The sequence below is a fragment of the Chiloscyllium plagiosum genome, unplaced genomic scaffold (genome assembly GCF_037043375.1).
Source record: "Chiloscyllium plagiosum isolate Xiang-an unplaced genomic scaffold, Cpla_swu_hap1 HiC_scaffold_12, whole genome shotgun sequence".
NCBI classification, from domain to species: Eukaryota; Metazoa; Chordata; class Chondrichthyes; order Orectolobiformes; family Hemiscylliidae; genus Chiloscyllium; species Chiloscyllium plagiosum.
In genome coordinates this window covers 8,712,369-8,740,107 of record NW_028270150.1, presented here as the reverse complement: position 1 = coordinate 8,740,107, position 27,739 = coordinate 8,712,369, and the positions used below count along the sequence as shown (strand labels likewise).

The window sequence follows — 27,739 nt, the reverse complement described above, 5'->3', positions numbered from 1 at the left end:
GATTGCTCTGTTCCTACACTAAAGCAGTGGGCACTTCTGTAATAAAGCATTGACTCTCATGCACTATCAGACATCCTGAGTTCCAGGAGAATGCAATAAGAATGCAGGTCTGTCTTCATAGTGTCACACAGGACAAGGCACTTTCTCACTGTGCCATTGGATGGGGATGAGGTGACAATGGGAACAATGACAATGGAAGGGAGAATATTAAAAGCAATGGCAGTGCCGTGGAATAATTCAGTCATCCCACTGGAAATGTTTAATATTCATCAAAGCAGCCAATAGCTTTGTGGTTGAATCCTGTTTAATTCAAAACACCTGGATTCCAGGTTGACCCAATGGATTGACCTCTAATTAAATCCCCTGTTCTTTTTCAATCTAATTTTCCTCAGACAAAACCACAGTGCATTCTCTGACCTCCAAGTCAGCTTTTTAATTATACAGTCACCCCTGGCAATGACTTCCTAATATCAGGGGTTTAGAGGAACAACCCCCCCCCCCGATCTATTTTAATCTTCTGTTTGAGTATTGCTGTTCTCTCAACCCAATTCCAACCCTAAGGGCCATTGCTTTTGTGATTATATCTGGTAATGAATCGCATTAATGTTCAGTGGACCTGGCTCAAACTCTTTCTTCACCCGTCACTGCAATCTTTGCATTCACTGTATCTACATTACTCGCATCTCCACACTCCCACACATCACCCCACACCCCCTCAACCCCCTCAAATCTCTCAGCTTTTTCTTTGCCTCTTGCAAAACTGTTTGATCCTAGAAATGGGACAATTCCATAGGAATTGCCAAAATTACAGAGGCCTTCCAGGCAGGAACATTTTTTATCATGAGAATAATAGATCCCAAGATTGATTTCACAGAACAAAGTCTGACTGAAAGGTTCATGGGATCAGTGAAAGGACAGGACAAATGTCCTTGTATAGAATAAAATAACTTACAGGCTGGATTCTAATCAAAGGGGCTCGGTGGGTATTTATATCTAGAATAACAGATACCCGGGAGTGAGTTACAGATGGAATCTAATCGAGGGGTTCGGGGTGGTTTGTATATAGAATAACAGATACCCGAAGTGAGTTACAGATGGAATCTAATCGAGGGGTTCAGGGTGGTTTATATATCGAATAACAGATACCCAGGTGTGAGTTACAGATGGAATCTAATTGAGGGGTTTGGAGTGGTTTATATATCGAATAACAGATACCCGAAGTGAGTTACAGAGGAATCTAATCGAGGGGTTCGGGGTGGTTTATATATCGAATAATAGATACCCGAAGTGAGTTACAGAGGAATCTAATCGAGGGGTTCAGGGTGGTTTATATATCGAATAACAGATACCCAGGAGTGAGTTACAGATGGAATCTAATTGAGGGGTTCGGGGTGGTTTATATATACAATAACAGACACCCGAAGTGAGTTACAGATGGAATCTAATCGAGGGGTTCGGGGTGGTTTATATATCGAATAACAGATACCCAGGTGTGAGTTACAGATGGAATCTAATTGAGGGGTTTGGAGTGGTTTATATATCGAATAACAGATACCCGAAGTGAGTTACAGACTGGAATCTAATCGAGGGGTTCGGGGTGGTTTATATATACAATAACTGATACCCCAGAGTGAGTTACAGACTGGAATCTAATCGAGGGGTTCGGGGTGGTTTATATATACAATAACTGATACCCCAGAGTGAGTTACAGACTGGAATCTAATCGAGGGGTTCGGGGTGGTTTATATATACAATAACAGATACCCGGGAGTGAGTTACAGACTGGAATCTAATCGAGGGGTTCGGGGTGGTTTATATATACAATAACAGATACCCGGGAGTGAGTTACAGATGGAATCTAATCGAGGGGTTCGGGGTGGTTTGTATATAGAATAACAGATACCCGGGAGTGAGTTACAGACTGGAATCTAATCGAGGGGTTCGGGGTGGTTTATATATACAATAACAGATACCCGGGAGTGAGTTACAGATGGAATCTAATCGAGGGGTTCGGGGTGGTTTGTATATACAATAACAGATACCCAGGTGTGAGTTACAGACGGAATCTAATCGAGGGGTTCGGGATAGTTTATATATACAATAACAGATACCCAAAAGTGAGTTACAGACTGGTGTCTAATCGAGGGGTTTGGGATAGTTTATATATCAACTAACAGATACCTAAAAGTGACCTTGCCTGATCTTTCAGATTTTATTAATTGAACTTAAACTCAACGAGTTACTGTCATGGGATTTGAACCTGTGTCCCTCAAGCATCCTGTCTCTCCTGTTTCTGTGGCCCATTGATTCTGGAAGGTTTGGGAGAGTGGGGGATGGGATCGAGAGCAGGCTAAGCTGCAGAATAATTAGGTGCTTGTTTTTAACTGGCGCAGACTCGATGGGCTGAAAGGCCTTTTTCTGAGCTGTAAACCCCTATGACTGTAAGGGCATACTGCCCCCTATTCCTTGCATGCTGTTGCTGGGGAGACAGTTCACACCTATCAGACCCTGGATCTGCCGGTGGAATGGGATCTGGGACCTTGTGGGAATCTCTGGATGTGAGATTCTTCAATTTCACTCCTGGTCCCACCCTCAATCCCCACATTGGCAAATAAGGGAGAGGATTCGAGCAGAGCAGCGGGAATGCCTTCCTGCTATTGTACATTGCCTTAGTGAGACCACAACACAGGATGTGTGCTGTCCAGGGAGAAAGTGAGGACTGCAGGTGCTGGAGATCAGAGTCAAGACTGTGGTGCTGGAAAAGCACAGCAGGTCAGGCAGCATCCGAGGAGCAGGAGAATCGACATTTCTTCAGGAATGGGGCTTGTGGGCTGTGGCTGAGAGATAAATGGGAGGGGGGTGAGACTGGGGAGAAGGAAGCTGAGAAAGCGATAGGTGGATGAAGATGAGGGAGAAGATGATAGGTCAGAAGGGGAGTGATGGATGGGTCTAGAGGGACGTGCCAAGTTGGAGGCTTGGGACTGGGATAACGTAGGGGGAGGGGAAATGAGGAAGCTGTTGAAATCCACATTTATCCCGTGTGGTTACAGGGTCCCAAGGTGGAATATGAGGTGTTCCTCCTCCAGGCGAGGGTGGTAATGGTCTAGTGGTGGAGGTAACCCAGGACCTGTGTGTCCTTGACGGAGCGGGAGGGGTAGTAGAAGTGTTCAGCCACAGGCCGGTGGGGTTGGTGGGTCTGGGTGTCCCAGAGATGTTCTCTGAAACGATCCGTAAGAAGGCATCCTGTCTCCCTGATGTACAGGAGACCACACCCGGTGCAACGGATGCAGTAGATGACATTGGTAGAGGTACAGGTGAATTTCTGATGGATGTGGAAGGATCCCTTAGATGGAGGTGAGGGGGGAGGTGTGGGCACAGGCTTTGAACTTCCTGCAGTGACAGGGAAAAGTGCAGGAGTGGAGTGTGGGTTGGTGGGGGGGGGCGGGGGGGGTGGACCTGATGAGGGAGTTGTGAAAGAATGGCCTCTCAGGAATGCTGATAGGGGTGGGGAGGGAAATATATCTTTGGTGGTGGGGTCCGTTTGGAGGTAACGGAAATGGCAGAGGATGATGCGATGTATGTAGAGGTTGGTGGGGTGGGAGGTGAGGACTGGGGTGGAGGGGTGGGGGTGGGGGGGGGGCAGGTTTTGTCCTTGTTGCGTTGGGAGGTGTGGGAAGTGGAGGAGATGTGTTGGAGGGCTTTGTCAACCACATGGGAAGGGAAGTTGAGATCGTGGAAGAAGGAGGCCTTCTGGGACTTTCTGAGGTGGAATTGGTCATCCTGGGAACAGATGCATTGTAAGCAGAGGAACTGGGAATAAGGGAACGCATTTTTACAATAAGTAGGGTGAGTGGAGGTGTAGTCTAGGTAGCTGTGGGAGTTGGTGGGCTTGTAGGATATGTCCGTGGTAGTCAGTTGCCATAGACGGTGATGGAGAGATCCAGGAAGGGGAGGGAGGTGTCCGAGATGGTCCAGGTGAATTTGAGATTGGGGTAAAAGGTGTTGGTAAAGTTGATGAACTGTTCAACCACCCTCCATCTGTTCTTCCGCGACATCGATGACTGTATTGATGCTGCCTCGTGCTCCCACGACGCCTCTTTGAGGATGTGACAAAATATGTTGATGAAGGTGGAGCAATGGATGTGGTGTGCATGGATTTTAGCAAGGTGTTTGATGAGGTTCCCCATGGTTGGGGGGGTGGTTTGAACTATATTCGCTGGAATTTAGGAGAACGAGGGGGATCTCATTGAAACCTATAACATTCTAACAGGATTAAACAGGGTTAACAGGAAGGATGACCCTGATGAGCGGGGAGTCCAAAACCAGGGGGGTCACAGTCTGAGGTTACAAGGTAGGCAGTTTAGGACTGAAATGAGGAGAAATGTCTTCACCCAGAGAGTGGAGAACCTGTGGAATTCTCTTCTACAGAAAATGGTAGAGGCCAAAACATTGAATGTTTTCAAGAAGGAGTTAGATATAGTTCTTAGGGCTAAAGGGATCAAAGGGTCTGGGGGAGAAAGTGGGAACAGGGGCCTGAGTTGGATGATCAGACGTGATCATATTGAATGGTGGAGCAGGCTCAAAGGGCCATATGGCTACTCCTGCTCTCTCAGACACACACACACACATACACGCCACACTTTCTCTCTAACACATTGACATGCTCTCTCTCTCTCTCTCTCTCTCACATGTACATATATGGTGTCTCACACATGCACTCATGCAAACACACACTATCTCTCTCGCACATGCACTCTCTCTCTCATGCACACTCCATGCTCTGCCTCATGCACAAACACACAAATACACACCCACACAGACATACCAACAAAGGCATACGCCCACACACAGACACAGACATGCCCACAAAGGCATACACCCACACACAGACACAGACATGCCCACAAAGGCATACGCCCACATGTGTGGAGACTGATCTACAATACAAGATGAGAAAGACGTTAATGAACCCAGAATAATGAGTTAGAGGGCCTCAGCTGCTGCTGTCCAACCAGTGTTGATGTTCCAGGTGCTTAACCAGGATTAAACCCTGGACCTTGCTGAAATGTCTCTTCATTTTCCAAAGGGAATAGTATTAATTCAATACCTCATCTGTTGTTTCTCAAAAAAACGTAATTTCCCTGGGATTCCCATGGCCAATACAATAACTTGCCTCTACAGAGGGTGGTAGTGAGTGATAACCGAAGAGGATTCTGGGAGAAGTCAGCTCATTCACCATGACCGAGAGAGGGATTGTGAAGGGCCCAGTGTCAAAGAGGACGGTCCATTTGCTCCTAATGTTCACACAATCACAATGGACCAGAACAATGTTACACAGCCTCACACATACCGTCAGTGAATATTTCGCGACGCACGTGTGCCGCTTGGTGTTTCAGTTTCTTTACTGGTCGGGGTTTCTGCATCACAGCAGCACTCGCATTACTGTCGGTGGAGAAAGGGCTGGTGGGTCGAGGACAATGTGATGAGGGAAACTGTCGGTGGCCTGTAGTAAACGAGGAAAGAAGGAAAATGAGTTTTACAATCTGTAGAAATAGAGTCAAAGAGATGTACAGTACAGAAACAGACCCTTCGATCCAACCCATCCATTCCAACCAGATATCCCAACCCAATCTAGTCCCACCTGCCAGCACCCAGCCCATAACTCTCTAAACCCTTCCTATTCATATACCCATCCAAATGCCTCTTCAATGTTGCAATTGTACCAGCCTCCACCACATCCTCTGGCAGCTCATTCCATACACATACCACCCTCTGCATGAAAAAGTTGCCCCTTAGTTGTCTCTTTTATATCTTTCCCCTCTCACTCTAAACCTATGCCCTCTAGTTCTGGACTTCCCCACCCCAGGGAAAAGACTTTGTCTATTTATCCTATACATTCCCCCCATGGTTTTATAAACCTCTATAAGGTCACCCCTCAGCCTCCGATGCTCCAGGGAAAACAGCCCCAGCCTGTTCAGCCTCTCCCTATAGCTCAAATCCTTCAACCCTGGCAACATCCCTGTAAATCTTTCTGGACTCTTTCAAGTTTCACAACATCTTTCCGATAGGAAGGAGACCAGAACTGCACGCAATATTCCAACAGTGGCCTAACCAATGTCCTGTACAGCAGAAACATGACCTCCCAACTCCTATACTCAATACTCTGACCAATAAAAGAAAGCATACCAAACGCCTTCTTCACTATCCTATCTACCTGCAACTCCACTTTCAAGGAGTTATGAACCTGCACTCCAAGGTGTCTTTGTTCAGCAACACTCCGCAGGACCTTACCATTAAGTGTATAAGTTCTGCTAAGATTTGCTTTCCCAAAATGCAGCACCTCACCTTTATCTAAATTAAACTCCATCTGCCACTTCTCAGCCCATTGGCCCATCTGGTCTAGATCCTGTTGTAACCTGAGGTAACCTTCTTCGCTGTCCACTACACCTCCAATTTTGGTGTCATCTGCCAACTTGCTAACTGTACCTCATATGCTCACATCCAAATCATTTGTATAAATGATGAAAAGTAGAGGGCCCAGCACTGATCCTTGTGGCACTCCACTGGTCACAGGCCTCCAGTCTGAAAAACAACCCTCCACCACCACCCTCTGTCTTCTACCTTTGTACCAGTTCTGTATCCAATTTCTCCCTGTATTCCATGAGATCTAACCTTGCTAACCAGTCTCCCATGGGAAACCTTGTTGAATGTCTTACTGAAGTCCATATAGATCACATCTACTGCTCTGCCCTCATCAATACTCTTTGTTACTTCTTCAAAAAACTTAATCAAGTTTGTGAGACATGATTTCCCATGCACAAAACCGTGGTGACTATCTCTAATCAGCCCTTGCCTTTCCCAATACATGAACATCCTGTCCCTCAGGACTCCCTCCAACAACTTGCCCACCACTGACGTCAGGCTCACTGGTCTATAATTCCCTGGCTTGTCCTTACCACCTTTCTTAAACAGTGGTACCACGTTAGCCAACCTCCAGTCTTCCAGCACCTCACCTATGACTATCGATGATACAAATGTCTCAGTAAGAGGCCCAGCAATCACTTCCCTAGCTTCCCACAGAGTTCTAGGGTACACCTGATCAGCACTGCCATACGTCTTGTCCCCCCCATTACATCAGACCTTAGGGCACCTCTTTCGCTGTTCTCTATGATGAGACCCAATACTCTCTCTATCTCTCTCTGCCTAGAGCCTCATGCTTATGAAGCTGTTTCACTCTCTGACACTGTAAGTAATCTAAACAAAACCTCTTCCTCCTAGAGGTTTTCAATGAGTTTGCTCAGTCCATGCTGTTCTAACCTCTCAAGGTACATCCTGACTCAAGTCTTCGACATGGAACGATTCTTCAGGGACTTATTTTAATTGTAATGAGGAGTCTGAATTAAAGACATTGGCCCTTTAACAGAGGTCTGATAGAGACAGTCGCCTTTAACAGGAGCCTCTGTTGAAGAGCCTGCCCCTTTAAGAGGAATCTGTGCCAGGCAGCTGCCAGCTTCACACAAATCTTTATTAAGTGCCACCCTAACTGGGGAGAGGACAACATATAGACAAGGAACAGCAGTCGGCCATTTGGCCCTTCAAGCCTGCTCCATTATTCAATACTATCATGGCTGATCACAGGGTTCCCACAGGAAGGATGTTCCCGAAGATCAGGGAGTCCTCAATCAGAGGTCACAGTGATACTGGGGAGGCCATGTGGACTGCAATGAGGAGAAATGCCTTCACCCAGAGAGTGGTGAGTCTTTGGAATGCTCTGCCACAGAAAGCAATATGGACCAAAACATTGAAGGTTCTCAACGAGGAGTTAGATATAGTTCTCAGGGCTAAAAGGTTCACAGGGTGTGGGGAGAACGCAGGAACAGGGGACTGAGTTGGGTGATCAGCCGGGATCATACTGAATGGTGGAGCAGGCTCGCAGGGCCGAATGGCCTACTCTTGCTGCTTTTTTTCCCTATGTTTCTGATCTGATTTAACGTCGACTCAATATCTCTGCTTAGTCCCCAGTGATCTTTCATCCCCTTGGGAATCAAGAATCGACCTCCTCTGCCCTAAAAATAATTTAGATTCTGCATCCTTTGCTTTTTGAGGAAGGGACTTCCAAAGATTCATAACCTCCTGAGAGAATAAAATGTTTCATCATCTTCGTTTTAAGTGGACACTCCTTATTTTTGAACTCTTTACCCTGGTTCTAGATTCTCCGACAAGAGTAAATATTCTTTCATCTTTATCTGGTTAAATCAGGGTCTTAGATGTTTCAATTAGGTCACCTCCGACTGCTCTAAACACCATGGGATACATGCCCAGCCTGTCTAGCCTTTCCTCCTGAGGAAATCCACTCATTCCAGGGATTAGTCTCGTAAACTTCCTCTGAACTGCTTCCAGTGCATTGGAATCGTTCTGTAAGTACAGTGACCAGTACATTACACAGTGTTCCAGATGTGGTCTCACCAAAATCCACCCAAGGCCTAGAATTCTCATTCAGTCCCTGTTCAGTGATGTGTGATGGAAGGAGAGCGGGTGGTGGGATCAGCAGCGAGCGCATTGGCCTTCCTGGTGAACAAGCTCGTCCTCCCCAGAACCAACAAGGCCTCTCCACTGAAGGATGAAGAAGGAGTCAGAGTATTGTGCAAACTGAAGCAGTCTTCCATGATCCTGACTAGGAGCAGGAGTAGGCCGTTCTGCCTCTCCAGTCTGTTCCACTACACAGTAGAATCATGACAGATCTAACTATAGCCTCAACTCAACTCCCCCCAAAATCCTGAGACTCCCTTATTGATCAAAAGCCTGTCTGACCAGTCCTCAGATAAAAACAATGACCCATCGCCCCAAGGGAGAAAAATTCCAAAGACAAATGAACCTATGATAGAAAATTCTTCCTTGTCTCCATCTTCAAGAGGAGATAGGAGGACTGCAGATGCTGGAAAGTCAGAGTCGATAAAATATGGAGCAGGACAAAGCACAGCAGGTCAATTAGCATCTGAAGAGCAGGACAATCAATGTTTCTCTTGCCCAAGCCATCGCTCTCCTGCCTTTCTGATGCTGCTTGACCGGTTGTGCTTTGTCTAGCTGCACGTGTTATCGACTCCACGTTCAGGATGTGACCCGTCACCTCTGAACTGTGGCCCTGAATTCTAGCTACCTTCCACGGGTGAAAACATCCTCGCAGTATCCACCCTCAAGCCTCCTCCAGGATTGTACACGTTTCAATCAGCTCGATGCTCCCCTGAATGGGCACAGGACCAACCCAATCAACCTTCCCTTTATCCCAGGAATCAGCAAAGGGAATGTTCTCTGGGCTGCCCCCGAGATAAAGAAGAGCTCTTCTGGGTAAGTCTGAATTTATGTGTCCCCAATCTCAGAATGAATGGTCAGGAGCCATTGATTGAAGAACCATTTGCCCATCACCTATTTTAGCAATGGGCAGTAAATGCCAGCCTTCTCATAGATGCCCACATCCTGAGAACAAATGTTTTTTAAAAGAAACATTGGCAGAGCATTCAACACAAAGCCAAAAGCCTGCTTCTGAGAAGATCGATATAGAGTAACAAAATAGAGAACAAATGATTAACCTCAATGTTCAATATAAATTCATCACTACAATAATATTTTACATTCTGGAACTGATTACAAGGACTTTTATTTCTCACTGTATTAATTCTTAATGCAATTTGAAGTGTTCTGGATATTAATTTTGGTGTCGGCTCTGATTCCATCTCAGTAATAACCATTACATTCATAAAAGCAGAGAGAGTTCCCACCAAGTCGTTCATCAGATGCAGTCAGTTCACAGCTAATCAAGTTCCACCAGGTTGAATTCCTAGTCTCTAATTGGTTCATCAAAGCCTTGCATATTTAGTACCAATCATGAAACTAATGAGGTTAAATTAAACCAATGCCTAGGGCACATCACAAGAGGGTAAAAGCTTCATTAAGCAGTTACCTTGAGTGAAACGTGAATTCTGCTCATTAAACGTTAAACCCTGCACTGTGTAGATACCTCGACCCAGCCTGCAGTACAAGGTCCAGGAGCAAGGGCCACGCTGGAGATGTGACTGAATTTATTCAAATCGACTGACAAAAAGAGCAACCCTCACAGTTTAACTTTAGAGAAATACGCCAAAGCACAAGATAGCATTTCATCTCATGCAACTCGCCTGTCAATGTTTCATGGGGACGGTATAGAGGAAGCTTTACTCTGTATCAAACCCCAGGCTGCCCCTGTCCTGGGAGTGTTTAGTGGGGGAACTGAGGGGAGAGAGCCTTACCCTGTATCGAAACGCACGCTATCCCTGTTCTGGGAGTGTTTAATAGGGGAAGAGTGTAGAGGGCACTTTACTCTGTAGCTAACCCTGTGTTGTCCCCGTCCTAGGAGTGTTTGATGGGAACAGTGCAGAGGGAGCTTTACTCTGTATCTAACCTTGTGCCGTCCCTGTCCTGGCTGTGTTGATGGGGACAGTGTAGAGGGAGCTTTACTCTGTGCCAAACCCTGTGCTATCCCAAACCTGGCTGTGTTGATGGGGACAGTGTAGAGAAAGTTTTACTCTGTATCTAACCCCATGCTGTCCCTGTCCTGGGAGTGTTGATGGGAACAGTGCAGAGGGAGCTTTACTCTGTATCTAACCCTGTGTTATCCCTGTCCTGACTGTGTTGATGGGGAAAGTGTAGAGGGAGCTTTACTCTGTGCCAAACCCTGTGCTATCCCAGACCTGACTGTGTTGATGGGGACAGTGTAGAGAGTGCTTTACTCTGTATCTAACCCCATGCTGTCCCTGTCCTGGGAATGTTTAATGGGGACAGTGTAGAGAGAGCTTTACTCCGTATCTAACCCTGTGCTGTCCTTGTCCTGGGAGTATTTGTTGGGGACAGTGTAGAGGGAGCTTTGCGGTGCATCTAACCCTGCGTTTTACATACCTGTGTTGCTGTGTATCTAACCCTGTGTAGTACATACCTGTGTTGCTCTGTTGTACATACCTGCTGCATCGTGTAGCTGGTGTCGAGCAACCTTGAGGCCGGCGTACTCAGCAGCTGCTGCCACAGCGTGTGCAAAGTCTGCGTCGGTGAAGAAGGAGCCGTCAGAGGAGCTGACAGCGCTGGAACGCCCACTGGATGAGTTGGCGTCCTCCTCAGAGGCTGAGCCCCAGCCATTGATCATGGAGCCAGTGACGGAGCTCTCCAGGTCCCCCATGCTGGAGGCAGGGGTTTGCTGCAGGCTGTGAAGGAGCAGACGGCAGCTGTGCATCTTGGATACTTCCACTTCCTCCTCCCCCTCATCATCCTCCTCTTCCTCAGGTGCGTCTGTGTCCATGTCAGAGACCAGAGGCCCTGAGATGTAGCCGTACGTGTGGGAGGGGGAGACGGGTCTTGGTGGAGGAGGGGGGCTGACCGGATTGCGCCTGGGGGAAGGAGACCAGATATGAGTGCATTTGTATAGCGCTTTCCACAGGACAGCCCAAAGCACGTTACAGCACGTTACAGCCCCTTTGTCAGTGTGATTGCTGCCAAATTGCAAACAGCATGATCCCAAACAAACTGCAGTGTGATAATGAACAGACCATCACTTCTTGTGATCTTGGTTGCAACACAAATATTGATGAAGACACATGAAAAGCTGGGTGTGTGTGTGTTTGTGTGTGTATGTGTGTGCATGTGTATTTGTTTGGTGTCAGTGTGTGTGGGATTGTGTGTATGTGTGTGCGAGTGTGTGTGTGTGAGAGAGAGAGTTGCATGTGTGAGAGAGTGTGAATGTGTGTGAAATAGAGTGTGGGTGTGTGTATGTGTGTGTGAGTGTGAGTTTGTGTGAAAAAGAGAGGGTGTGTGAATATGTGGAGAATGTGCATGTATGTGAGAGAGAGTGAGCGTGTGTCTGAGTGTAAGTGTGTATGTGTGTGAGAGAGAGAGTGTGCATGTGTGAGAGTTTGTGTTTGAGTATGCATGTGTGTGTGTTTGAGTGTGTGTGAGAGAGTGTGCATCTGTGTGTGTGAGAGATTGTTTGAGTGAGAGATAGAGAGAAGGTGTGTGAGTGTATGTGTGTGTGAGTATACGTGTGTGTGAGAGAGAGTGTGTGTGTCTGTGAGAGAGAGTGTGTGTGTGTGGGGTTGTGTGGGTGTATATGTGAGTGTATGTGTGTGAGGGAATGCGTCTGTGTGTGTGAGAGAAATAAAGTGTGTGAATGTGTGTGTATCTGTGAGAGAGAGAGTGTGAGTGTGTGTGTGTGAGAGAGACAGTGTGTGTCTGTGTGTGAATGTGAGTGTGTGTGAGTGTGAGAGTGTGTATGTGTGTGTGTCTGAGTCTGTGTGTCTGTGCAAGTGTATGTGTGTGCGAGTGTGTGTGTGAGAGACAGTGTGAGTGTGTGTGAGAGAGAGAGAGTGTGTCTGTGTGTGTGATTGTATGTGAATGTGAGTGTGTGTATGTGCAAATGTGTGTGTGAGTGCATGTGCGCGAGTGTGTGTGCATATGCGCGAGAGTGTGAGTGTGTGTGTGTGAGAGAGAGAGAGTGTGTCTGTGTGTGTGATTCTATGTGAATGTGAGTGTGTGTGTGTGCAAATGTGTGTGTGAGTGCATGTGCGCAAAGTGTGTGTGTGTCTGTGTGTGTAAGTCCCTCTGGTGTTCTCTGTTGTTGAGTTGTATTTACCTGCGATCGCTCACAGACTGGATGAGAGCCAGGTTTTCCTGACTGTCCTGTAACATGGGCATCAGCTCCTCCTGAGGTGAGGGTGTGAGGGTGGCAGTGGACTGATGGCTGTATGACACAGCGGCTGGCGATGAGGCTGCCCCACGGACCGGTGGTGTAGGGCCTCGTTCATCATCCTCCTGCTCCTCCAGCTCATCCTGCTGCAGGTACATTCGGGAAGGAGGCACCGGGCACAGGCCATCGCCATCGTAGCTGAGAAAGCAAAAAGACGCAACTGTCAAGCAGCTGGTCTGAGCTGAATTGTCCATGTCGGGGTTTCACTCTGAGGTAACTCCGAATCACCAGGCTGAGACAAACAGGCATTGGGTGAACAACAAGACACCAGCACTGACCAATTCCAGCTGAAGGGGCATTTCCGTCCCTGGTTTGACAGCTATCTGCTGGATTTAAAAGGCTTGGTATGACACAAATAGCATTCAATCATGTTCACAGTTACGCAGATACTGAAGGGACACTGTCTACATGCAGGAACATGTAGGCTTGGGTGGTTAATGGCAACCAACATCAGCTCCAGGCAATGATCATTCCAATAAGAGACAATCTCACCATTGTCCCTTGATGTTTCATGGCCATCACTGAATCCTGCACTGTCAACATCCTGGGGGTTTACCATTGACTAGAATCTCAACTGGACCAAGCCATACAAATTAAGTGGCTACAAAGGCAGGTTAGAAGCTGGGAATTCTATTGAGAGAAACCCACCTTCTGACTCCCCAAAATCTGTCTACAGTCAAAGTGCACAAGTCAGGAGTGTGATGGAATACAGAGGAACCTTGATTATCTGGCATTTGATTGTCTGAATATCGGATTATCTGGCAAGATCACAAGATCCCAATGCAGCTCTAACAACACTCAAGAAGCTCAAAACCATCCAGGACAAAGTAGCCCAGTTGACTGGCTCAACGTTAACCATCTTCAGCATTCACACCCTCCACCATCAACATACGTTGGCAACAGTGCGTACCATTTTCAAGATGCAGTGCACATTAACAGGGCTCCTTAGACAACACCTTCCAAACCCATGACCTCCAACACCGAGAAGGATAAGGAAAGCAGATACAGGAGAACACCATCACCCTCAGGTTCCTCTCCTTGCTAACCTGACTTGGAAATATCTCAAATTTCCTTCCACTGTTGCTGGGTCAAAAGCTGGAAATCTATCCTTGAGACTACACCACATGGATTGTGAGAAGGCAGCTCACTGCCACCTTCTCAAGAGTAATTAGGGACAGGCAATGAGTGCTGGCTGAGCCACTGATACCCACATCCTGAGAATAAATGTTTTAAACACGCAGCTTAGAATTGAAATTATTGCAATTCCAGTTTGAGCGCTGAGTTGGTGAGATGAGGCAGGCAGGGAGGGATGGATTTCCTCTCTCTCAGAGGGTGATGGATGTTGGGAACTCCTTGTCACAGTGAGCTGTGGGGGCAGAGTCCTTGTGTGTATTTAAGATCATAGAATCCCTCTCGTGTGGATGCAGGCCATTCGGCCCATTGAGTCCACACCAACCCTTCAGAAAGTATTCCACCCAAACCCACCTCATCCTTCTAACCGTGCATGCCCATGGCTAACCCACCTAGTCTACACATCCTTGGACACTATGGGCAATTTCCCAAGCCAATCCACCCTAATCTGCATATCTTTGGACTGTGGGAGGAAATTGGAGCACCTGGAGGAAACCCACACAGACACGGGGAGAATGTGCAAACTCCATACATACAGTCGCCCGAGGCTGGAATTGAACCTGAGTCCCTGGTGCTGTGAGGCAGCAGTGCTAACCACTGAGCCACCGTGCTGCTGTTAAGGCTGAGAGAGACAGATTCTTGAACAGTCAGGGTATCAAGGATATTGGGGATAGGGCAGTCATGGTTGGATAAGGGTGCCAGACCAGCTAAGGGTGGGAGATTTCCTTCTCTATAGGTGGTCACTGAACCAGGGTTCGATTCTCCGTGAGCGTGTCTCAGCTCCATGTTACCATCACTGACAGCTGAGTCCTCCAGTAACATTGAACTGTTCCCTGCTGGGTTTGAACTGACGTTCTTTGGATCATTGATCAGGACGACCAATCCAACAGCTCGATGAGTGATCTGGGTTCCAGGAATTTTCAAGATCACAGCCTGAGTTCTGAAAATGTCCATAAACAGATTTAGAATTGAGCTTGCATTAAGACAGAAAGTGCTGATGAAACTCGCCGGGTCTGGCAACATCACTGGGGAGAGAAAAACAAAGTTAACATTTCTAGGCGAGAGGGACATTCTTCAGAAGAATGAACTCAGAAGTTACACGACACCAGGTTATAGTCCAACAGGTTTGTTTAAAACCACAGGCTTTCAGAGGGCACTGACGTATGAGGAAGGGTTGACTAGGTTAGGATTGTTTTTGCTGGAGTTCAGATGAGTGAGGGGTGGCTCTCACAGAGACCTATAACATTCTAACAGGACTAGACAGGGTGGATGCAGGGAAGATGTCCCCAATGCTGGGTGTGTCACAGTCTGAAGATTCAGGGAAGACCATTTGGGATGGAGATGAGGAGACATTCCTTCACCCAGAGAGTGGGGAGCCCGTGAGATTCATTACCACAGGAAGGAGTTGATGCCAAAACATTGAATGTATTCGAGAGGTGGCTAGATAGAGCACTTGGGGTGAATGGGATCAAAGGTTATGGGGAGAAAGCAGGATGAGGTTATTGAGTTGGACAATCAGCCATGATCATGACGAATGGCGGAACAGGCCAAGAAGGCCGAATGGCCTCCTCCTGCTTCTATCTTCTGTATTTCTACAATTTCAAATAAACCAGTTGGACGATAACCATGCCTCACAGCACGTGAGACCCGGGTTCAATTCCCGCCTCAGGCGACTGACTGTTTGGAGTTTGCACGTTCTCCCCGTGTCTGCGTGGGTTTCCTCCGGGTGCTCCGGTTTCCTCCCACAGTCCAAAGATGTGCAGGTCAGGTGAATTGGCCATGCTAAATTGCCCATAGTGTTAGGTAAGGAGTAAATGTAGGGGTATGGGTGGGTTGCGCTTCGGCGGGTCGGTGTGGACTTGTTGGGCCGAAGGGCCTGTTTCCACACTGTAATGTAATCTAATAAAAAAAAACCTGTTGTCATCTGACTTCTGACTTCGTTTCCCCCCCACCCCAGTCCAACATCAGCACCTCCACTTCAGAAGAATGCTGCCAGACTTGCTGGGTTTCTCCAGCAGTTCCTGCTTTTGTTTCAGATTTTCAGCATCCGCAGTTCTTGGTTTTATTTCCCACAGTTTCAGCTCTGGGATGTCTGATGTGATTATGCTTTGCAGCCTTACCCTTCCAGCACTCTCTGGTGGGTACAGGCCAACAGTGACACAGGGTAAATAGGTATCCAGGCCAGAAGAAATGGCACCCATGGGTGCTGGGTGCCCAAACTCTCTGGGCAAATCAAGTGGGCAGGGTAAAGCTTCGAGTGCCATCTAGAAATCGGGGGGGTGGCTCCATACCTCTCATCTCTGTTGATGCTGTATTCCTCAGGATTGGCTGCTGTGGGTGGCGGGTGAGCTGGAGGTGGTGGCAAAAGTTCTGCCCAATTCATGCCCCCCTGTTTGGGCAACTTTGGAGTCCGGACACTTTTCTTGTGACCCTGGCTCCCTGGAAAAAGCAGCAGGAAAATAGCTTGTCATCGTCAGTGGGAATACACAGAGTCATAGAGTCTTAGAGATGTACAGCACGGAAACAGACCCTTTAGTCCAACCCGTCCATGCCGACCAGATATCCCAACCCAATCTAGTTCCACCTGCCAGCACCCGGCCCATATCCCTCCAAACCCTTCCTATTCATATACCCATTCAAATGCTTCTTAAATGTTGCAATTGTACCAGCCTCCATCACTTCCTCTGGCAGCTCATTCCATACCCATACCACCCTCCGCGTGAAAAAGTTGCCTCTTAGGTCTCTTTTATATCTTTCCCCTCTCACCCTAAACCTATGCCCTCTAGTTCTGGACTCCCAGACCCCAGGGAAAAGACTTTGCCTATTTACCCTATCCATGCCTCACATAATTTTGTAAACCTCTATAAGATCACAATAGGATTGCATTGGATAGAGAGCACACAGAAAGGCCATTCAGCCCAGCCAGTCCATGCTGGGTGTGATCTAAATCTAAATCTAAAATCTCTCTAATTCCTTTCCCTGCAAATGCTGAAACATAACGTAGAAGATAGGAGCAGGAGGAGGCCATTCGGCCCTTTGTCACTGCTCTGCCATTCATTACGATCATGGCTGATCGTCCAACTTAATAGCCTCATCCTGCTCTCTCCCCATAACCTTTGACCCCATTCCCCCAAAACTGCTATATCTAGCCACCTCTTGAATACATTCACGTTTTGGCATCAATTACTTCCTGTGGTAATGAATTCCACAGGCTCACCACTCCCTGGGTGAAGAAATGTCTCCTCATCTCCATCCTACATGATCCACCCCGAATCCTCAGACTGTGACTCCTGGTTCTGATCTAGCTTCCTCTTTCATTGGTCCTACACTCTCACTTCACCCTCTCATTGTGGTCATGGGTTTCACATTCCCATCGCTCGTTGGGCAAAGAATTGGTGATTGGATATTTTTGGCATCGATCTCATCATGTGTTCCCCACAAGAACAATGCTCTCTCCCTCTCTATCCACTCAAAGTCTTTCAGAATTCAAACCCCCTCGACGAGCTCACCATCAGGCTCCTTTTCAAAGAATTCCGACAGGCTATTTGGCTCATCAAAACCACAACAAACCTCTGAAGAGCATCCTGCTCAGACCCACCCAATCCCCATATTCCTGTATATTCCCCTGGCCAATCCACCTAATCTACACATCCCTGAATACAATGAGCAATTTCCTATGGACAATCCACCTAACCTCCACATCTGTTGACTGTGGGAGGAAACTGGAGCTCCCGAAGAGCTCCCGCACAGACACACGGAGACTGTGCAAACTTCACAGGGTAGTTGTTATGGTGCCTTTAACTTTTCCAATATTGATTGGAAATGCTATAGTTTGAGTACTTTAGATGGGTCAGCTTTTGTCCAATGTGTGCAGGATGGTTTCCTGACACAGTGTATAGACAGGCCAACAAGAGGCGAGGCCACATTGGATTTGGTACTGGGTAATGAACCCAGCCAGGTGTTAGATTTGGAGGTAGGTGAGCACTTTGGTGATAGTGGCCACAATTTGGTAATGTTTACTTTAGTGATAGAAAGGAATAGGTATTTAATGCAGGGCAAGAGTTATTGCTGGGGGAAAGCCAATTATGATGTGATCAGGCAAGATTTAGGATGCATAGGATGGGGAAGGAAACTGCAGGGGATGGACACAATTGAAATGTGGACTCCTGCATGTCCTTGTACATGTCAGGCAGGGAGGAAGTGGTCGAGCGAAGGAGCCGTGGTTTACTTAGGAAGTTGAATCTCTTGTCAAGAGGAAGAAGGTGGCTTATGTTAGGATGAGATGTGAAGGCTCAGTTCGGGTGCTTGAGAGTTGCATGTTAGTCAGGAAAGACCTAAAGAGAGAGGTAAGAAGAGCCAGGAGGGGACATGAGAAGTCGTTGGTGGAAAGGGTCAAGGAAAACCCTAAAGCTTTCTATCGGTATATCTGGAATAAAAGAATGACTAGAGAAAGATTAAGGCCAATCAAGGATAGTAGTGGGAAATTGCGTATGGAGTCCTAGGATAAAGGAGAAGTGCTAAATGAATATTTTTCGTCAGTATTCACACTGGAAAAAGACAATGTTGTCGAGGAGAATACTGCAATACAAACTACTGTACTAGACGGGATTGAGGTTCACAAGGAGATGTTAGCAATTCTGGAAAGTGTGAAAATAGGTAAGTCCCCTGGTTCAGATGGGATTTATCCTAGGATTCTCTGGGAAGCCAGGGAGGAGATTGCAGAGCCTTTGGTTTTGATCTTTCTGTCGTCGCTGTCTACAGGAATAGTGCCAGAAGACTGAAGGATAGCAAATGTTGTTCCCTTGTTCAAGAAGAAGAGTAACGACAACTCTGGCAATTATAGACCAGTGAGCCGTACCTCGGTTGTGAGTGAAGTGTTGGAAAGGATTATAAGAGATAGGATTTATAATCATCTAGAGAAGAATAAGTTGACGAGGGATAGTCAACATGTGAAGGGTAGGTCGTGCCTCACAAAACCTTATTGAGTTATTTGAGAAGGTAATCAAACAGGTGGATGAGGGTAAAGCGGTTGATGTGGTGTATATGGATTTCAGTAAGGTGTTTGATAAGGTTCCCACGGTAGGCTACTGCAGAAAATATGGAGACATCAGATTGAGGGCGATATCGTGCTTTGGATCAGAAATTGGCGAGCTGAAAGAAGACAGAGGGTGGTGGTTAATGGGAAATGTTCATCCTGGAGTTCAGTTACTAGTGGTGCACTGCAAGGATCTGTTTTGGGGCCACTGCTTTTTGTCATTTTTATAAACGGCCTGGATGAGAGCGTTGAAGGATGGGTTAGCAAATTTCTAGGTAACATTAAGGTCAGTGGAGTTGTGGATAATGTTGAAGGACGTTGCAGGTTACAGAGAGACATGTATAAGCTGCAGAGCTGGGCTGAGAGGTGGCAAATGGAGTTTAATGCAGAAAGGTGTGAGGTGATTCACTTTGGAAGGAGTAATAGGAATAAAGAGTACTGGACTAATAAGATTCACATTGTCCATGTGCATAGATTCCTGAAAGCTGCCATTCGGGTTGATGGAGTTGTTAAGAAGGCATACGATGTGTTAGCTTTTATTGGTAGAGGGGTTGAGTTTCGGAGTGATGAGGTCATGCTGCAGCTGTACAAAACTGTGGTGTGGCCACACTTGGAGTATTGCGTACAGTTCTGGTCACTGTATTATAGGAAGGATGTGGAAACTTTGGAAACGGTGCAGAGGAGATTTACTGGGATGTTGCCTGGTCTGGAGTGAAGGTCTTACGAGGAAAGGCTGAAAGACCAGAGCTGTTTTCGTTAGAGAGAACATAAAAGATAATCAGAGGTTTGGATAACTTGGACAGTGAGAGCAATTTTCCTCAGATGGTGATGGCTAGCATGAGGGGACATGAGGGATGAGAAATATAGAGTCATAGGGATGTACAGCACAGAAACAGACCCTTCGGTCCAACCCATCCATGCCAACCAGATATCCCAACCCAATCTAGACCCACCTGTCAGCACTTGGCCCACATCCCTCCAAACCCTTCCTATTCATATACCCATCTAGATGCCTTTTAAATGTTGTAATTGTACCAGCCTCCATCACTTCCTCTGGCAGCTCATTCCATACCTGTACCACCCTCTGAGTGAAAAAGTTACCCTTCATGTCTCTTTTATATCTTTCCCCTCTCACCCTGAACCTGTACCCTCTAGTTCTGGACTCCCCCACCCCAGGGAAAGCACTTTGTTTATTTATCCTATCCATGCCCCTCATGATTTTATAAATCTCTATAAGGTCACACCCCAGCCTCCGACGCTCCAGGGAAAACAGCCCCAGCCTATTCAACCTCTCCCTCCAACCCCGGCAACATCCTTGTAAATTTTTTCTGGACCCTTTCAAGTTTCACAACATCCTTTGTATAGCAGGGAGACCAGAATTGTACGCAGTATTCCAAAAGTGGCCTAACCACTATCCTGTACAGCCGCAACATGACCTCCCAACTCCTGTACTCAATATTCTTACCAATAAAAGAAAGCATACCAAATGCCTTCTTCACTATCCTATCTACCTACAACTCCACTTTCAAGGAGCTATGAACCTGCACTCCAAGGTCTCTTTCCTCAGCAGGACAGATGTCAGAGGTGGTTTCTTTACTCAGAGAGTAGTAGGGGCCCGGACCCCACTGCCTGGAACAGTAGTAGATTCGCCAACTTTAAGGGCATTTAAAAGGACATTAGATAAACATCCAGATGAAAATGGAATAATTTAGGTTAGATGAGCTTCAGATTGGTTTCACAGGTTGGCACAACACCGAGGGCTGAAAGACCTGTACTGCGCTGTCATGTTCTATGTTCATTGTTCCACACAGCCAGTTGCCCGAGGCCAGATTTGAATTCAAGTCCCTGGTGCTGTGAGGCATCAGTGTTAACCACTGGGTCTCTGTGCCACCCCCTCCCCCCCACTAACTGCTCCTTTTCTTTCTGTTGATCCAGAATATTCAACTTTGTATCACACAGCAGGGCAGTGAGAATACACATCACTTTAACATATCGTTGTTAGATATGAATTACACAGGCCTGGGGTGCGGGGTGGGGTGCACAGGCCTGGGGTGCGGGTGGGGGGGTGTGGGGGGGAGCTGAATTTGCAATACAGTCAGTTGGAAATCGAGTGTGCAAAGGTGACTGGGGGTTTGTTCTCCTTCTCTGAGGAAGGATGTTCTGGTGAGGCAGGGAGTGCAATTAAGATTTACTCGATTGATTCCTGACTAAATTAGTTAGGACTATATTCACCGGACTTTAAGGAATGAGGGAGGGATCTCATAGAAACCCATAAAATGCTAACAGGACTGGACAGAATATATGCAGAAAGGATATTCCTGATGATCGGAAGGTCCAGAACCAAGGCTCAAAGGTTCAAACCATTTAACGCTAAGATGAGGAGGTATGTTTTCACCCAGGGAGCCTGTGGAAATCTCTGCCACGGAGTGTGGTTGAAGCCAACACACTGAACGTTTTCAAGAAGGGGTTGGAAATCGTCCTCAGGGCTAAAGGGTTCAAAGAGTATGGGGAGAAAGCTGAGTTGGACCATCAGCCATGATCATATTGAATGGTGCAGCAGGTTTGAAGGGCTGAATGGCCTCCTCCTGCTCCTGTTTTCTATGTTTCTGTGTTCATTTGGGTCAGGTAGATGCAAGAAAATAGCTGTAAGCATTATCAATCTAGAGGAGCAATAGTGGAGAAACATCTTCATTCAGAGGCAAGGAGCATTTGCATTTATATGGCACCTGTCTTGGCTTCAGGTTTTAACCAGTGTACTGCAGAGACATTGTAAGTTTTCTGGCGTGTAGTCAGAGTTATATAACGCTAAGAAATGTAAGAACTCATCAGTGCACAGCAAGCTTCCAGAAGCATTGCCATGTTAATGTGTCTGTGGAATGGGTAAGTATTGGCCTGGATGGTAGAGATGCCTTTAGTTTGTGATTATGGTTGGCATGGGCTGATTGGACTGAAGGGCCTGTTTCCGTGCTATGTGTCTCTATAAGAGATTGTTATTATTGCCCCAGCTCTGATCTCTGACCTCTGTGCTGGAAACTTCCGCATATCAACCGATGTGCACGGGGCAGAACCTCCAAGAGACGGCTGAGATGGAATAGCGCATAAGAGCCCAGCTTCCACCCTGCAGCACGTCCTCCCTGGTACTGGCTTCAGGAAGGTGCACACAGGCCACGGCACTCAAAGCTTCGCAGTGGGACTCGAACCTACAACCCTCTGATTCAGACCGAGGAGATTGCTAGTCGGTGAGCCGTATCCAAGAATTTGTGCATTCAGTGGACACCCCTTCACCAGAGATTGTGCAGATTGTGGGACTTGGCACAGAGAGTGACTGAGCTGAGCATTACTTTTCCACTTAAAGAGAAAGTGGATAATTACACAGGGAAGGAGAAGCAGAGATGATGTGAGATGAAGAAATGTGGGAGAAGGCTCGTTTGGAGTGGAGGTACTAGCACAGTGCAGTTGGGGCTGAATGGCCTAATTGTGGGCTGTAATTAATGCGAGGATATTCTATGCAGTTCTGATCTTGTGACCTTTAACTGCTGGGTTCTCTGCAGGGTTGCTCTAAGTTAACCGTGTAACATTGCTCATTCAGCCTGGACTGGTGTTTGCATGCCATTGGAAGGGTGCTCCCTCGATGGTTCATCTCACCCGATTCAACAGCCCCGTCTCTCTCTTTGTCCATTATGTACTGGTGTAGCTTTCTTTATACATTCCTGTTATAAACACTCTGTGTCATAAGATCCACATTCTAATGCATGCTTTAATTTGCCAGCTTCCATACACCTCTAATACACCTTGCTAAAATACACAGAGGTCAGTACACTGTCAGCAAGTCCCCCTTAGTTACATGTGGAGACTCCTTGACCCTGATCCAGCTCCCTTGGAGCCAGATCTCAGAGTGAACAGAATCTCTGAAGTTCCTATTTATATCTGTCAGCCAGGGCTCCCTGATGGGACCAGACTAATAGCCCCAATCGGGGAACTCATATTCTCTGGGGTCCAGCTGGTTGATCCCATTACAATCACTACACTTGCTTTCACACAGACTGGCAGTAACCAAGTGACTAACCTGATGTGTTGCTACCTCGATCTGAACTGTTATAGGATCCACTTGTCCCATGTTCACTCGCTTGGCTGTATGGGATTGTGGGAATGCTGTTCGTTTCGGCTAGTCGATAATCTGAAAGGAAATAAAGGGCGAACAATCTTAAATCAGATCCCAAACTCTAAACAAACACTTCCAGGACAGGGACCGTGTGGTGTTAGACACAGAGTAGACTCGCTTTACTCTTTCAAACTGAAAGTAAAGTTCGCTCTTACACTGTCTCCATCAAACACTCCCAGGACAGGTATAGCACAGAGTTAGATACCAAATGGATATTTGTCTTGGAGGTATAACAGTTATACAAAACTTGATATCCATCTGAGGTCACCGCACTTTCCATAAACTGGATTTTCTACACAGCTTGTTGTGGTCAGATTTCTAACCCTGATGACATGTGTGTTTGAAATCAGCATACCGAGCAGGTTATACACCATATTGTGGTTCGATTAACCTGTTCAGAATGCAGAGGAGCAGACAGAGTCTCATTGTAATTCCATTGACTCCAGCTGGTTTCCAGTAAAACACATTTTGGCCATATTGCCCATTCCTCTGGATCACTCTCTTCAGTTCCTCACCGCCCCTCGCTCCAACCAATAGCTTCTCAATTAAAATCCTTGTTCTCTGCCAAGTATGCCATAAAAAAACAAAATTTCCTGATTATCTTCTTCCCTTAGCCTCTGCACCTAATGAGTTTTCATCTTCAGTGACTTCCTCCACTTCAAACTCTTCATGTCTGTCCCTGTCAGAGTTTATAGCTCTCTTCTTTCTAAACCTCTACCTCTGTGTGAACTCCCAAACCAACGGCCCACATCCTTGATGTTAATATTTGAAGTGATCTTGCGAGTCTCATCAGATCGATTACAGATAAGGTCACCTCTGATCACTTTCTTCAAACACTCACTAATGATCCCCTTCGCTCCCACCCTCTCCCATTCCATTGGCAGTTCTGTAATTCCCTCAGTTTACTTACAGATATACTCGCTAGTCTTCAGCTCTTCAGAAACCTCAACATTTCTTCTAACCCTGATTTTCTCATCCTCACTCTGTGTCTTCATCTTTGAAGACTGAGTGAACTCCCTCTCCTATTCCCCCTCCAGTAGGTCCCCTCCCCTCACTATTCCTTAATTCCATTCCGCCAAGGCAAAGAATTCATACCAGAGAGGATTGAGTAGACGATTGGCCCCCAGAGAGGATTGAGTGGACGATTGACCCTCCCGCTACCAGATCCATCTGGATCACTGCTGACTCCTGATCCCATTAGTTCAAAATTGCTCATCATCATGGGTCATGATGATAACCGTCATCTCACCAGCTCATTCTTGACTGTCAGAAGTCATCAAACAGAGGTCTTTCAGCCCCTCTTAGCAAACCCCTATGACCACAATATTGTTAGGGAGCAGAGCAGTTTTCTCTGGACCAAGATTTATCCCTCACCTTACAGACGATTGGACACCATCACAATGGATATAGATTTACTTGCTGAACTGGAAGATTCATTTTCAGACATTTCGTCACCATACCAGGTAACATCTTCAGTGAGCCTCTGGATGAAGCACTGCTGATGATTCCTGCTTTCTATTTATATGTTTGGGTTTTATTTTTGGTTTCAAACCAGCGTCTACAGGAAAACAACACATACGGACCAAATATTGAACTGCAGAAGCAATCATCCTAACATCCACAAAGAAGGCTGCATCAGAACATTATTTCAACGAGCCACTACACACTGCAGCACAGAGGAACTACGCAGAGCAGGGGAAAATCACCTATACAGTGTATTCAAAAGAACAGGTACCCAATGAACACAGTCTGCCAATTTCTCAGCAACAAGCCCAAACAGGCAGACAAAACATGTCCAGAAACCCTAGCCACTCTCCCCTACATCAAAGACATCTCAGAAATAACTGCCAGGCTACTCAGATCCCTTGGCATCATAGTAGCCCACAAACCCACCAACACACTAAAACAGCAGCTAATGAATTTGAAAGACCCTATACAGACAACGAGCAAAACTAATGTCATTTACAAAATACCATGCAGGGACTGTAACAAACACTACATTGGACAAACAGGCAGAAAACTAGCCACCAGGATACATGAACACCAACTAGCCACAAAACGACATGACCCTCCCTCACTAGTATCCTTACATAAAGATAAGGAAGGACACCACTTCGACTGGGATAATACATCCATCTTAGGACAAGCCAAACAGAGACATGCACGATAATTCCTAGAAGCATGGCATTCCAACGGGAACTCTATCAACAAACACATCGACTTGGACCCCATTTACCACCCCCTGAGAAAAAGAACAAAAAATTACACCACCACAGGAAATGACATCACCAACCCAAAACACCCAAATATATTAATAGAAAGCAGGAATCATCAGCAGTGCTTCATCTGGAGGCTCACTGAAGATATTGCAGCAGGTCAGGCAGCATCCGAGGAGCAGGAAAATCGACATTTTGGGCAAATTTTTCCTGCTCCTCAGATGCTGCCTGACCTGCTGTGCTTTTCCAGCACCACTCTAATCTTGACTCTGATCTCCAGCATCTGCAGTCCTCACTTTCACCTCACTGATGATGTTATCTAGTATGGTGATGAAATGTCTGAAAATGAACCTTCCAGCTCTGTGAGTAAATCTAGATCCAGGACCTCAACCTGAGCTACAAATCTTCTCAAAACTCATTAACATCGCAATGTTTGCTTATGAGAGCTCGCTGTGCATAATTGACAGCTACGTTACAACAGTGGTCACACACTAAAAACAGCATCAATAGCTTTGAATGGATTTCCTGAGGGTGCCATAGAAATGCAACACGTTCTCCCTTATGTACCTTTGTTGAGTTTGTTCTGCTCCATGATGTTGTACTGCATGGGGGATAGCTCCTGTTTGGTCTGTAGTGACGGTTTCCAGTGCTTGTCATTCAGATCAGCTCCGCTAGTGTTCATGTTGTTGCCCAGTGTGCTCTGGATAAGCTGGGTGGTGGCGTAGGGAGTGGGCTGTGCTGTTTGGTTCAGGCAGCGACCCTCCTTCAGGTTGGGGCTGTTGAAGGTTTTCATCTCATTGATCTTGTTGCTCAGGTCCATGTCTCCGTAGACGGCTGACTCGGGTAGCAGTAGGTTGGTCTGTTTATTCTCCAGCTGGTTGTTATAGTTGGCGATACAGTCAGCTGAGCAGGAGGAAGGAAGAGACAAAGTTAGAATGCAGAGCAAGAGGACTGTCAAACCTCACAATAGGTGCATTGTTCCCTCTTCCACAGTTATAGAGGCTTAGAGATGTACAGCATGGAAACAGACCCTTCGGTCCACTTTGTCCATGCCGACCAGATATCCCAACCCAATCTAGTCCCACCTGCCAGCACCCGGTCCATATCCCTCCAAACCCTTCCTGTTCATATACCTTTTAAATGTTATAATTGTACCAGCCTCCACCACTTCCTTTGACAGCTCATTCCACACATGTACTACCCTCAGCGTGAAAAGGTTGCCCTTCAGGTCTCTTTTATATCTTTCCCCTCTCATTCTAAACCTACACCCTCTAGTTCTGGACTCCCCCACCCCAAGAAAAAGACTTTGTCTATTTATCCAATCCATGTCCCTCATGCTTTTATAAACCTCTATAAGGTCACCCCTCAGCCTCCGACGCTCCAGGGAAAACAGCCCCAGCCTATTCAACCTCTTCCTATAGCTCAAACCCTCCAACCCTGGCAACATCCTTGTAAATCTTTCCTGAACCCTTTCACATTTCACAACATCTTTCTGATAGGAAGGAGACCAGAATTGCCCGCAATATTCCAACAGTGGCCTAACCAATATCCTGTACAGCCACAACGTGACCTCCCAACTCCTGTACTCAGTATACTGACCAATAAAGGAAAGCATACCAAACGCCTTCTTCACTATCCTATCTACCTGCGACTCCACTTACAAGAAGCTATGAACCTGCACTCCAAGGTCTCTTTGTTCAGTAACACTCCCTAGGACCTTACATTAAGTGTATAAGTCCTGCTAAGATGTGTTTTCCCAAAATGCCAAAATCCCCAAATTTTCCCAAAAAGCTCCCACCATTCCCTTGATCTTCACTCTCATACAGTAGTTAATATTGCCAGTAAAGCCACTGCCCCCAAATAAACATACACAGACATGAATAAGAGGAGAAGTAGAGCAAATGGTCTACTCTTGTTTCTAATACACATATAGAATGGGACTTAGCCAATGAAAGAGCCCAACCTGGCCGGCTGTAGGTAGTAAGGTTGCTATCACTGTTGGCATTGGTGGAGGTGCAGCAGTTGATGCTACAGTCATTGTGATTGGTTCCTGTGTTGGGCCAGGTATCTGCTAGCCAGGGTTGGTTTGAATCTCCAATGTTTAGTAAACCTGGTCTGGTAAGGGGGGAAACAAAATTCATCACTTTCACAGTAAAGAAGATATGAACTCCCCCATCTCGCATCACACCCTTTGTTACTCAGCCACATAGAGGAGATTTGAACCTCTTACAGTGACAATCTCAGACACAATTTCTGCCTCCCTTTTCTTCTCCTCCATTCCATTGCTCCCCTGCTCTGTATTGAGTTAGGATTATCAGCCCAGAATTTAGTGTTTTAAATTTTTCATATCCCTCCATGACCCGCTCCCACCCGATCTCTCCCCTCTCTTGATGCTCTCGAAATTTTCTGCGTTTCCCCCAATTCAGGTTCCC

At 46.6% G+C, this 27,739-nt stretch overlaps 1 protein-coding gene across 5 annotated transcripts in view; it reads right to left on the bottom strand.

Annotated features, from left to right (window-relative positions):
• Positions 1–27,739, bottom strand: part of robo1 (roundabout, axon guidance receptor, homolog 1 (Drosophila)) — a 768,177-nt gene that overhangs the window by 18,699 nt on the left and 721,739 nt on the right. For all 5 annotated transcript variants that reach the window (XM_087992440.1, XM_087992441.1, XM_087992443.1 and 2 more), the window contains 7 exons: positions 27,271–27,422; positions 25,875–26,210; positions 22,996–23,106; positions 16,186–16,333; positions 12,650–12,901; positions 10,990–11,411; positions 5,351–5,503 (listed from right to left, as the gene is read on the bottom strand). In XM_087992440.1, the coding sequence (XP_087848566.1) occupies positions 5,351–5,503; positions 10,990–11,411; positions 12,650–12,901; positions 16,186–16,333; positions 22,996–23,106; positions 25,875–26,210; positions 27,271–27,422 (1,574 nt within the window). The remainder of the gene's footprint in view (positions 1–5,350; positions 5,504–10,989; positions 11,412–12,649; positions 12,902–16,185; positions 16,334–22,995; positions 23,107–25,874; positions 26,211–27,270; positions 27,423–27,739) is intronic.